This window comes from Macaca fascicularis, chromosome 14, assembly GCF_037993035.2.
Source record: "Macaca fascicularis isolate 582-1 chromosome 14, T2T-MFA8v1.1".
Lineage (NCBI taxonomy): Eukaryota > Metazoa > Chordata > Mammalia > Primates > Cercopithecidae > Macaca > Macaca fascicularis.
In genome coordinates this window covers 112,747,854-112,761,299 of record NC_088388.1, presented here as the reverse complement: position 1 = coordinate 112,761,299, position 13,446 = coordinate 112,747,854, and the positions used below count along the sequence as shown (strand labels likewise).

General features: G+C 40.8%; 1 protein-coding gene across 50 annotated transcripts in view; it reads left to right on the top strand.

Moving 5' to 3' along the window:
- The window catches only part of USP28 (ubiquitin specific peptidase 28), a 76,675-nt gene that overhangs the window by 40,858 nt on the left and 22,371 nt on the right, over window positions 1-13,446 (top strand). For 25 of the 50 annotated variants that reach the window (XM_074015247.1, XM_074015243.1, XM_074015235.1 and 22 more), the window contains 5 exons: window positions 593-666; window positions 1,652-1,728; window positions 3,250-3,398; window positions 5,251-5,378; window positions 8,995-9,090. In XM_074015247.1, coding sequence (XP_073871348.1) covers window positions 593-666; window positions 1,652-1,728; window positions 3,250-3,398; window positions 5,251-5,378; window positions 8,995-9,090 — 524 coding nt within the window. Of the gene's footprint in view, window positions 1-592; window positions 667-1,648; window positions 1,729-3,249; window positions 3,399-5,250; window positions 5,379-8,994; window positions 9,091-13,446 lie in introns of all 50 variants that reach the window. The other 25 variants (XM_074015245.1, XM_005579687.4, XM_074015230.1 and 22 more) reach the window with 3 other exon arrangements.

Sequence of the window (13,446 nt, the reverse complement as noted above, 5' to 3'; positions counted from 1 at the left end):
TTTGTTTATTTTTCTTTCTTTGTCATAAGTAGATGTGGCTGGAAGTAGTTGAGTTCCAGCTTCCTTCTAGCTACAACTTACAGGTTGCTTAATGCACCTTCTTTTTTATGTATAGTAGCTGAGTTTCAGTGTTCCTATGTTTTCATGATAGTCAGCCCCCAAAAATAAATGCTTTCAGGCTGGGCGCAATAGCTGATGCCTGTAATCCCAGCACTTGTGACGCCGAGGCAGGTGGATCATTTGAGGTCAGGAGTTCAAGACCAGCTTGGCCAACATGGTGAAACCCCATCTCTACTAAAAATACAAAAATTAGCCGGGCGTGGTGGTGTGTGCCTGTAATCCCAGCTACTTGGGAGGCTGAGGCAGGAGAATTGCTTGAACCTGGGAGGCAGAGGCTGCAGTGAGCTGAGATCGTGCCACTGCACTCCAGTCTGGGCAACAGAGAGAGACCCTGTCTCAAAACAAAAAACAAAAAGAAAAAAAGAAATGCTTTTATGGTAGTATAATCTTAAATCATTGGTGGGATAAGGATAAATTTTAATTTCTCTTAGTATTGCATCTAACTTTTATGCAATTTGTGCCTCTCTTATAGCAAGATGTGAGTGAATTCACACACAAGCTCCTGGATTGGCTAGAGGACGCATTCCAGCTAGCTGTTAATGTTAAGTGAGTGTTGAGGGTTTGTTTGTACATCCTTCCAACTCACAGTGGGGCAGTGAGAATTATATGCTGGAAAGTTACTCTCCTTAAGTAGAAATTGCTGGTTTTTAACCACACCTCCTGGGATAATCACTGAGGTAGTCCTCATCGTGTATCCCCGTCACCTTCAGCTTTCCCCTCTGAGGATATAGCAGTCATCTAATCCTGCAGCTTTTTCCCCCCCCCAACTAAAGGACTATAAGTGTTAACTTTGTTAAACTCAGCATGTACTATAAAATGTATTTGTAAAAAGGTCAAATCAACCTCTGTTGCAAACATGATGGTATAATACGGATACTTAAATTTAAGATCCCTTTTGAGGTCTACTTAGAATATGTCGAGTATAGGCTATAGTCATTTCAGTCACTCAGAGAAGTGAAATTTAGGGCACAATATGGATATCCCTCTGAGAAATCTGTGTTTTAAATGGTTTCAATTCTAGGTAGAAGAATTGTAACTATAAAATGGTTTTGGAAACAGCAACTTAACATAGTTAGCAATTTGAGATGGACTTGTAAGAAGAAACTTTTTATTTCTATTGTATCAGGGAGAAAAATGTTTTGTATTTGTAAATCTGTGCAACAGAGTTCATTCTTACGTTTATACTACTTCTATACCTTACATAGATCTATCATTGGATATAGATGTATATATTGAAAGCATACAGATACCTGTATTTGTCTGCATTTGTGACTCTGCTATTAGGTTTTAAGCTCCTTAAGTCCAGGGATTGGACCTTCTTGTCTTTGTGTCTTCAGAGTTTAGCACAATGCTCGAAAGAAGGTGTTCAAGAAGTATTTGAACTGAACTAATTGTTACTTATTTAGATCATACCTGGCTCTTTGGGGGTTGATGAAAATGCACTATTTTTGCTTTTGAATGATGCTTGGATTTTATGTAGCACATATCTTAATCCAAACAATCCAGAATTGTCTCCTTTTCCTAAAAGCAGCAGTCCCAGGAACAAATCTGAAAATCCAATGGTGCAGCTGTTCTATGGTACTTTCCTGACTGAAGGGGTTCGTGAAGGTAAATTCTCTGCTCTGAATTTTAATTCTAGACCTGTGATCATATCTTTATTACTGTGTCCCTTTGAGGAGGCAGTACAGTGAAAAAGCTTGAGAGTCAGCAGTACCCAGGTCTGAATATTGGTTCTGCCTCTGTTTAACTGTGGATAATCTATGGAAGCTTCTGGATCCTCAGTCTCTTCATCTGTAAAATGTGCACAATCTTTATCTCAGATTTATCATATTAATACTTGCACAGCCCAAATCTGACATTAATGTCAGGTAGTAATTGTACTCAGTTTTCTCTGTGTTGCTTATTCTAATAAAACACCGAATCTCAAAAGGTTTTATTGAGTGAGACTGCACAAAATGTTTTTCTAGACTAGAGACTTTTCACTCTGGAGGCTTATCTGTCTAAGCTGCATGCTAGACACATAATTTATTTTTAATTATGGAGAATTTAGAATACATTCAAATAGAGCAATTTTAAAACCTCCATGAATACAGCCTTAGCCCACAGCCAGTCATTCCCCATCCCACCCCACTCTTACCAATCTGATACTTTTTAAAACAACCCAGTACCAATATGACTCTGAAAAATAGCATTTTAAACTATCAAATATTTAGTCAGTGTTCAGATTTCTAATTTGTTTTCATAATTTAAAAAAAATAGAAAAATTTATTTTTAGAGTTTGTTTTAATCAGGACCCCAGTGTGTGATTCATTTATGACTGAATATTTGTAGGCTCCCCCTCCATCGTTTTTTCCTTGAAATGTATTTTTTGGAGAGACTGAGTTGTTTGTTCTGTAGCATTTCCACAATCGGAAATTTTGCTGTTTGCATGTCCTCTGATACATATTTAACATATTTTAACATATCCCCATGTTCCTCTCTACTCCTCCTCTTATAAATTGGCAGTTGGATTTGGAGATTTGACTAGAGTTAGGTAAGGCTTTTTTTGGCAAGACTATTCACAGGTGGTGAGAAAACCCTTGATTAGGAAGCACATAATGTCTGGTTGTCTTTCTTTTTGCAGTTTTTTTTTTTTTTTTTTTTTTTTAAAGACAAGTTCTTGCTCTATTGCCCAGGTTGTAGCACAGTGGCATCATCATAGCTTACTGTAACCTGAGACTTCTGGGCTCAAGAAATCCTCCTACCTTATCCTTCTGAGTAGCCAGGACTTCAGGCGTGTGCTACTGCACCTGGATAATTTTTATTTTTTGTAGAGACAGGGGTGTCACTGTGTTTTCCAGGCTGGTCTTAAACTCCTGGCCTCAAGTGATCCTCCCACCTTGGCCTCCCAAAGCGGTGGGATTACAGGCATAAGCCACCACGCCCCTGGCCTTTTCCCAATGTTACTGGTTGTCAGTGTTCAGTGTCTGGATTGACTGGCTCATTAGAGGTTGCTATAAAGGCTTGAGTGCATTTCTAACAAGCTGTCAGAAAGTTGCTGAATTTAAAATGTTGTCTCTGTGGAGCCAGAAGATAGGCTTTAGATAGTCATAATGATGTCTTGTTTAAAAAGTCTCTCTCTTTGCCTAGGAAAACCCTTTTGTAACAATGAGACCTTTGGCCAGTATCCTCTTCAGGTAAACGGTTATCGCAACTTAGACGAGTGTTTGGAAGGGGCCATGGTGGAGGGTGATGTTGAGCTTCTTCCCTCTGATCACTCAGTGAAGTATGGACAAGAGGTACGTTGGAGATCTTTATTTGCTATGCCAGTGACAAAGCCAGTTAAGTAGGAGTGAGCTTTTGGGCAGACTAGTTTCCCATCACATATTAAGTAACTTTACACTTAGCAGAACTTGAATTTGTCTTAAGTCTCTCATCAGTTGATGTGAGTCAGTGAGTATCAGTACTTTGATAAATAAAATTTTTACTAAAACTATGAATTTGAGTTACTCGTGTAAAGGTTGAATGCTGCTTCTGATGTTTTAAGTATGATCAAGTTTCTCTCTTTCTGTTGAAGCCTACCTGTACCTGAGTAGGGAGAGCCCACTGCCTCCATATTTTCGGAGGGTAAAAGTACAGTGATTAACTCCTATGGTATGCCATTTAGACTATTTTCCCTGTTATAGTATTTACTGTTCTCAATTGTAAATTCTGCCTTTGCTTTTAACATTTTTAAAATTTAATTTTCATTTGTTTGTTTATTTATCTTTTTTTTTTTTTTTCTGGGTTGGAAAGAAAGGGGGGAAGTTAAAGGGAGAGCATGGGTAGTTAACATCTCAGTATTCCAGTTGGGTTAAGAATTAGTGAATAGCATTTGCAACATAATTCTTAACACTATACAGTTGGGATTGTTCTCCATTGAGCATACGTTTTGAGACAAAACTGTGGCTTATATATGAGTCCAACTCAGTAATTACTATAGGAGAAAGCGGAGCTTTCCTGAATTAAAATAGGGAGCCTAACATGAGCCATATGAAAATACATTCACTGTAGAGCAGTGTTGGAACTCAGAGAGCTGCTGCCTCCCTGGCTTTTCAAGGAAATCACTGATTCCTAATGGAGGAATTATGTCATCTGTACCATCTGTGCAAACCTGGTGCATCCTCTTAAAAAAGAGGAAATGTTCACCAGCTATACTTAGGCCTGTGAAGACCTGTATTCCAGGATGGGAATTCTATAAAAATTAAACAAAAACAAAAAAATCATCATGCTCATTTAGATTTCACCCTGAGGTAGTCTCACAGGCTGTCTGAATTCACCTCATTATGCTGACAGGGTCTCTGAAGGGAATGCTGCTTGCACTTGTGGTAAAGGAAACATTTTAAAGCTGTTGACAGGAACCTCAGACATACAGGTGAATTGAATAGAAAAGCCAAATCTGATTTAGCTTTTCCTCACCTGTGATCCCTGACTGTTAAGTCTTTTTTATGTCAGTGCCTTCCTTCCTTGAAACTCAAGTAACATCGTAGGTTGATTTGACTGGCTTCTTTATGAGACCTCTGTAAATTTTTGAAATTCAGAGATTTTTCTTAGAAATTGAGAAATTGTAAAACCATGAGGCTATTTCAAATTTTGTACACATCAAGGAGATTCAAATTATGGTTAATAGACTAAAACAGCATGTAATACATGTACACATATGAGTCTTTTTAGCTGTCCCATGGAGTTGTCTCTTTAGCTACATGCTGCTTCGATCATAATTTCATATTCTTTAGTTAGGCTAGCTGTTTTCTTAAGTTTTTAAACCTCTTTTGAAACTGATGATGTAATGAATGAGTTGTGTAGATGCTTAGTGCAGTCCACATATCCAAGGGTGGTTTATTCTGAGGATGATGGTTGAGTAAAATTCTGTTGACTGGCTAGTAAATTTGGAGTCTTGAGAAATGTTGAGCCATATTCTGTAAGAGAATGAGATTCTAAGTGTTCATTTCCTTTAGTGTTTGGAATAAAAAAAAAGTTCTAGTATGAGTTTGCCTTGAGTATAAGTTCTATACCAAAGGAAGAAAGTTGATGAGGGATATTTTAAATCTGGCTATTGTTATTTACTAAAATTAATTTTTCTTTCTCTCACATTTCTACTCTTGACACTAGCGTTGGTTTACAAAGCTACCTCCAGTGTTGACCTTTGAACTCTCAAGATTTGAGTTTAATCAGTCCCTTGGGCAGCCAGAGAAAATTCACAATAAGCTGGAATTTCCTCAGATTATTTATATGGACAGGTGAGTTCTTGGCTGATTTTTTTTTTCCTGATGTATTGCAGCAGTAGAGATGAGCATGTACTAAGTATAGTATGCATAGGAATCACTTGGGAGTCATGATAATATGCAAATTTGGATTCTGTGAGTCTAGGTTGAGGGTCTTTGCCTTTTTCTAAGACCTCCCAGGGTTGTGCTCATCATGTTGCTTCTGATCTCCAGACCATGATTTGAGTAGCAAGACTTTAGGTGAAAGCCCTCCTCTTTTTGGGGGTAGGAACTGCCTGAGCTCCAGGGGTTGGGGGGCTCCTAGCAGACTTACATTATAGAATGTTAATTTTTTTTTTTTTTTTTTTTTTTTTTTTGGAGAGAGTTTTGCTCTTGTTGCCCAGGCTGGAGTGCAATGGTGTGATCTTGGCTCACCATAACCTCCGCCTCCCAGGTTCAAGTGATTCTCTTGCCTCAGCCTCCCGAGTAGCTGGGATTACAGGCATGTGCCACCACGCCCAGCTAATTTTGTATTTTTAGTAGAGACAGGGTTTTTCCATATTGGTCAGACTGGTTGCGAACTCCTGACCTCAGGTGATCCGCCCACTTCAGCCCCGCAAAGTGCTGGTATTACAGGTGTGAGCCACCGTGCCCAGCCTAGAATTTTAATTTTATAAAAGTCTGGTTGAGACCAGGCATGGTGGCTCACATCTGTAATCCTAGCACTTTGGGGAGGACAAGGTAAGCAGATAACTTGAGCTCAGGAGTTTTAAGACTAGCCTGGGCAACAAGACAAAACCCTGTCTCTTAAAAATAAAATAAAATTAACTGGGTGTACTGGTGTGCACCTGTAGTCCCAGGTACTTGGTGGGACTAAGGCAGGAGAGTTGCTTGAACCTAAGCCTGGGAAGTAGAGGCTGCAGTGAGCCCTGTTTGTGTCACTGCACTCCAGCCTGGGTGACAGAGTGAGACCCTGCCTCAAAAAAAAAAAAAAAAAAAGATGTAGTGGCTTGAGTTTCTTTTTTCTTTTCTTTTCTTTTCTCTTCTTTTCTTTCTTTTTTTGAGACAGAGTCTTGCTGTGTCACCAGGCTGGAGTGCAGTGGCAACATCTCAGCTCACTGCAACCTCTGCCTCCTGGGTTCAAGCGATTCTCCTGCCTCAGCTTCCCAAATAGCTGGGATTACAGGCACGCGCCACCACACCTGGCTAATTTTTGTATTTTTAGTAGAGACGGAGTTTCACCATGTTGGCCAGGATGGTCTGGATCTGCTCACCTCGTGATCCGCCTACCTCCGCCTCCCAAAGTGCTGGGGTTATAGGCATGAGCCACCGTGCCTGGCCTCTTTTGCTTATTTTTTATGTAGTCATTCTTATCCCATGGTTTATTTTTAAGCATATAACCAGTGAATTCTAACAAATATACAGTCAAATAACCACCGTCACAGTCAATATGTAGGACATTTCCAGCACCCAAAAGGTTTTCCTTGCCCCATTGTGATCAGTGCCCTTCTCTCCATCCCCAGGTCCTGGCAACCACTTAATGTTTTTGGACCCTATAATGTTACCATTTCTAGAATGTGGCATTAGTAACATTAATATTTAGTAGGTACTCTGTTCTGGTTGTGTCCTTTCTCTAGGATAATGTTTTTGCGATTCATCCATGTTGTTTATATATAAGTAATTTACTCCTTTTTATTGCTGAGTATTAGTCTGTTGTTGTATGTACTGCCATGCTGTTTTTTTTTTCATTCACCATTTGGTGATGTATCTAGTTTTAGGCTATTATGAATGAAGCTGCCATGTATAATCCTTGGCATAGATTTTAGTTCTCTTGGGTAAAATATGTACGAGTAGGATTGCTTGGTTCTATGAAAAGTGTATATTTAACATTATAAGAAATTTCCAAACTATTTTCTAAAGTGACTATACAGTTTTTCATTCCCTCTAGCAATGTGTGAGGGCTCCATTTGCTCTACATCCTTGCCAGTGCTTGGAATTATAAGTGTTTCTAATTTTAGCCATCTAGTGGGTGTGTAGGAATATCTTAATTTTTCCTTTGATTTATATTTCCTTTTCCCCCATCGAATTATCTTGGCACTTTGTCAAAAATTAATTGAACATATACGTGGGGTTCTGTATCTGGAGTCTGTTCTGTCTAATGCCAGTGCCATATTGTTTTGATTACTATGACTTTATTGTAAATCTTGACATTAGATAGTGTGAATCCTCCAGCTTTGTTCTTCTTTTTCAAAATTGTTTTAGGTATTCTGGTCCTTTGCATTTCTATGTAAATGTTTATCAGCTTGTCAATTTTTACCCAGTAGCTATTGGGATTTTGCTTGGTGATGTTTTGAACTTATGGATCAGTTTGGGGAGAATTGACATCTTTTTTTTTTTTTTTTTTTTTTTTTGGAGACAGTTTCACTCTTGCTGCCCAGGCCTGGAGTGCAGTGGTGTGTTATTGGCTCACTGCAACCTCTGCCTCCCAGGTTCAAGTGATTCTCCTGCCTCAGCCTCCCAAGTAGCTGGGATTACAGGCATGGTACCACCACGCCCAGCTAATTTTGTATTTTTAGTAGGGATGATGTTTCTCCCACATTGGTCAGGCTGGTCTCGAACTCCCGACTTCAGGTGATCCGCCCGCCTCAGCCTCCCAAAGTGCTGGGATTACAGGTGTAAGCCACTGCACCTGGTCCGACATCTTAATAATAATATCGAGTCCTTCAGCCGGACATGGTGGCTCACGCCTGTAATCCCAGCACTTTGGGAGGCTGAGGTGGGTAGATCACCTGAGGTAGGGAGTTCGAGACCAGCCTGACCAGCATGGTGAAACCCCCATCTCTACTAAAAAAAAATACAAAAATTAGCCAGGCGTGGTGGTGGGCACCTGTTAATTCCAGCTACTTGGGAGGCTGAGGCAGGAGGATTGCTTGAACCCAGGAGGCGGAGGTTACAGTGAGCCAAGATCGCGCCATTGCACTCCAGCCTGGGCAACAAGAGTGAGACTCCATCTCAAAGATAATAATAATATTGAGTCCTTCAATCCATGAACAGTGTTTAGCTCCATTTATTAAATAGAGATTTATTTAAGTCCTTATTAATACCTCTCAACAATGTTTTGTAATTTTTAGTGTACAGGTCTTGCACATGTTTGATTAAATTTATCTCTAATTCCTGCTTTTAATTTAATTTTTCATTTGTTCTTTACAAGTGTATAGAATAGCAGTTGATTTTTTTTTTCTTTTTTTTAAATTGACTTTGTGTCCTTTGACTTTACTAACCTCACTTATTAGTTCTGATGTATTTTTTTAGGTTCCTTAAGATTTTCTGCATAGATACTTACATCATGTGGAACTAAAGGCAGCTTTACTTCATTCTTTACTATCTGCATGCCTTTCGTTTGTTTTTCTTACTTTATTGCATTGGTTATATCTTCAGTAGAATATGTAACAGAAGTAGCAAGAGTGGGTATCCTTGTTCCTGATCTTAGGGGGAATGTATCAGTCTTACCCTTGGGTATAATGTCAGCCATATGTTTTTCATAGGTGCCCTATATCTGATTGAAGAAGTTTCCTTGAATCTTTAGTTTATTGAGACTTTATGTCATTAATGTTTTAAAATATAAATTGTGTTTGTGGGATTATTTACTTAGGTACATGTACAGGAGCAAGGAGCTTATTCGAAATAAGAGAGAGTGTATTCGAAAGTTGAAGGAGGAAATAAAAATTCTGCAGCAAAAATTGGAAAGGTGAGTTTTGGACACCTTCATGCTTAGAAATGTAAAAGACAGTAGAATATTAAAAACATATACTTTGTTTTTCTTTAAAAATTAACTCAACGTTTAAATATTAACTAGAGTATTTTATAAAATAGCTAAGAAAATTTTGTGTCTAAGTGTAAAGCAGTCTTCAAGATCAGCTAGTATTATTCATAGGGGTAAATAGCAGTCCCAGAGTACTTAAGTGACCCAGAGCCACACAGTTACTGCAGTGTACTGAGGAGAACCTGAGTTCTGATTTTGTAGCCTTTTTTCCTACTCCCCTTGCCATCTTCTTCACAAACATGAGAGAGGCAAGTGTCACAAATGGTCCCGTCCACTTTTGGAAAAGCAGTTTCTGAAGTGTCTAAGAAAGATAAAAAACAGTGCTTTTCTACCTAGAGCAGTGCTGATTAAAAGGGCTAATATTTCTGATGCATACAGAGTTCTTTCTCTTTCTGAGAAATTTTCACTTTTTTGATTGTTGGTTTTACACTATTTCTGTGGAATGATTTTCTGTGATTTCCTTAGGAGTCAATTTAATTTCTTTCTAGTCTAGATAGATCCCATTGATTTTGCACTTAAGAGATCACATACACAGTCAATAGCTTCTCCTCCCTTTATCCACTTAACAGTTTTCTTTCTACGACCACCCCACCTCCACCTACTCCCTTATTAGGCCATTAATTTCCCTGAAGGGCAACACTTTCCATACCAGGCCTAAGATGGACCCTGCACTGTACCCACACCGCTACCACTGCAGCTTCTGCTCTTAACTCCAGAAGAGCTTATACAAGATATATTGTGACTAGTCATTTGTCTTAATAGAGACTTAAGCTAAAAACCGGTTCCTCAAATACTGTACTGGAAGTGATTTTCAGGACTCTTAAGTCTGGCAGTATTTTACTAAACCTTTAAGTTTTAGTGATACTTTGTAAGGCTGGACATTTTAAATTATTTTTATAGAATCAACCATATCAACTGGATATGGTATCATGTGCCTATAATCCCAGCTATATGGGAGACTGAGGCAAGAGGATTGCCTGTGCTCAGGAGTTTGAGACCAGCCTGTGCAACTTAGCGAGACTCCATCTCTCTCTCTCTCTCCCTCTCTTTTTTTCTTTTTTTGAGATGGAGTCTTGATTTGTCTCCAAGGTTGGAGTGCAGTGGCACGATCTCAGCTCGCTGCAGCCTCCGCCTCCTGGGTTCAAGTGATTCTCCTGCCTCAGCCTCCTGAGTAGCTGGGATTATAGGCGTGTGCCACCATGCCTAGCTAATTTTGTATTTTTAGTAGAGACAAGGTTTCACCATGTTGGCCAGGCTGGTCTTGAACTCCTGACCTCGTGATCCATCTGCCTCGGCCTCCCAAAGTGCTGGGATTACAGGTGTGAGCCACCGCGCCTGGCCCCCATCTCTTCACAACATAAGAGACCCCATCTCTTCACAACAACATAAAAAGATACAATGTTTTATAGTTCAAAAGTACCAATTTACCAGGAAACAACAGGGTATTCTGGATTTCAAAATAGAATATAGGAGCATTTTCCTTAGCATGATAATACTTTTGTTTTAAAATAAAATGAGACTTTCGAGTTGTACCTTCATGAGGCCAGAGGGGCCAGGGAACGTATTCCCCCACTCCCCCACCCCGCCCTCACACCCTTCACCACCCACCGTCCCCATATCTACCTGACTCCTCAGTCTGGATTTGGCGGAACCTGCTCCCAAAAAGGCATTAGAAGGAACTGCCAAGCACCAGATTTTGTTAAGAAGTGGCAACTTTTGGAACAGAGAGGCTTTCTGAATAAAAAGAACCAGCCCGCTAGCAAGGCGCCCAAGTTACACTCAGAACCTCCAAAGAAAGAGGAAACTCCTAGGGTGGATGGCGCTTGGAAGACCCCTCCATTCCCAGAAAATAAGGCAGCTGCCTCCAGCAGTGGGTCAGAAGAGTCCCTGGACAGGAAAGCTGCAGTGTCTTGGCTGTCCCCTGCCCCTTCAAAGAATGCTGATTCTGTTGCAGCTAAGTAGATTTGCTGGAGATGCCCTTCTAAACATTAATGGCCACCCAACCCACTCCCAGAAGAAAGGCCCACAGAACAAATCCTCTCAGGTCAGCGCCCCACAGAACTCTACCCGCGCTCACTCAAAATAAATGCTTTGGAGCATCCTAGAAGTTGCCAAGGAACAATAGTGGCAGATGGCTGTGAGGTGCTGGACACAGGACCCAAGGGGCATGTTACTTTCTTGGTTCCACGTAGCACTGTCAGCTACAGTAGAGATGTGCTTCATGATGAGTACATCCTCCCCGGCCACACTGTGAACTGCCAGACCAGGTGGAGTGGTGTCCAGAAGCAGCACATAGTGAATGCCATGCTCTTTCAAGATTGCTCGTGGCATATCTTGAAGATACAGGGAAGATGGTGGTGGACATGCCATCCATGATGACTTCAAAGTCCTTCAGTACTTTCATCCGAAGTCCCTCACCAGTGACAACTCCCATATTCCCCTTCTCCTCCCCAACTAGAAGGGTGATTGCACGGTGAACGTCACCATGTCTTTGAAGCGTCTCATCAAGAATCTGCTGAATTGGGACATCTGGGTTGGGAAAATAGGCATTTCTCTGTGGAAGACACCCAGGCCACCATGGATCTATACAAATTGGTTGAACTCAAGTGGGAAGAACAACTTGCCCAGAATTCCCCGAAAGACTGGTGGCAGTGGGGATGTTGGTGACGTGGGGAGTCAGAAGCAGTACCAGGAGAAACAGGGAAGTAGACCAATGGACGTCTCAACTAGCTCCACATCTTTGGAAGCTAAAAATGTTGGCAAGAGAGAAGTTCTACTCTAGATTTAATATCCATTGAAATTCCATCTCTGGTGTTGTGTCCTGTGTCTGGCTAAGTGTCCCATGGAAGGAGGAAACATCCATGTCAGAAGCAGCCCTGTGTCTTTTACCTCTTACATGGTGCTGTCCCCAGGTCCTAGGGTGCTCTGTGCCAGTGAAGCATTTTGACTTTCAAGGGACAGGGCATACTGGGAAATGTAATTTCCCAAAGTACCTGATCACTAGAGTGACTGTATGGCTCATTTTGTGCTGCTGCTTCTTGAATAATTAACAGCACCTTCTTTCACTCTCAGAAGTATGCTGGTTTGATAATAAATTATGTGGTCCCATTCCTAACACAGCCTCTGCTTTTGGATCACAGTCTGCATCTAGCCTGTTTCAGGACATTGCTCGTTCTTCCTACTTGACTGCCAGAGGTGCCATCGCAGGTGAGGTTTAGTTCTCCTTAGGGTTCTAAGGCAGTGGAGGTAAGACAGTAGCTTGGAAATCAGCTTTTCTGATTTAGGAAAGCAGTCTCTTTCCTAAGGTAATAGAGGATTTATTTCATGTAGGTTCCAGTGGTAGGTTAAAAAGGAATTTGTAAGGCCCGGTGTGGTGGCTCACACCTGTGATCCCAGCACTTTGGTAGGCCGAGGTGGGCGGATCATGAGGGCAGGAGATCGAGACCATCCTGGCTAACACGGTGAAACCCCATCTCTACTAAAAATACAAAAAATTAGCCGGGCGTGGTGGTGGGCGCCTGTAGTCCCAGCTACACAGGAGGCTGAGGCAGGAGAATGGCGTTAACCCGGGAGGCGGAGCTTGCAGTGAGCCGAGATCATGCCACTGCACTCCAGCCTGGGCGACAGAGCAAGACTCTGTCTCAAAAAATAAAATTAAAAAAAAAAAATAGAATTTGTAAAGTGTTTCTAACTCATTTAGGCTGGAGGCTGCAAATTTTTTTTGTGAAAAATAAGACCTTGGTGATGACCTTGAGCCGTAGGATACAAATAACTCCCACAAGCTTAGCATTCCAGTAATGGAACACTAGCCATAAATGGGTTAATGGTTTTTAGTCTGGCCAAGCACGGTGGATCACTTGAGATCAGGAGTTCCATACCGGCCTGACCAACATAGTGAAACCCCGTCTCTACTAAAAATACAAAATTAGCCAAGCGTGGTGGCACATGCCTGTAATCGTAGCTACTCGGGAGGCGGAGGCAGGAGAATCACTTGAACCCGGGAGGCGGAGGTTGCAGTGAGCCAAGATCATGCCATTGCACCTCAGCCTGGGCAACAAGAGTGAAACTCTGTCTCCAAAAAAAAAAAAAAAGTTTTTAGTCTTTATCTTGGTAAACCAAGCCCCTAAAAACTCTAATTATTCCCTTGATACATTTTTATAATGGAAAAAATAAAATGATTGTAAATTTCAGATTTTTTTTTTTTTTTAAGGTTACACATATCTGCTTGTATATGTGTGACACAGTCCTGGGAAAATATAAAAGAAACTGTTAATGGATACC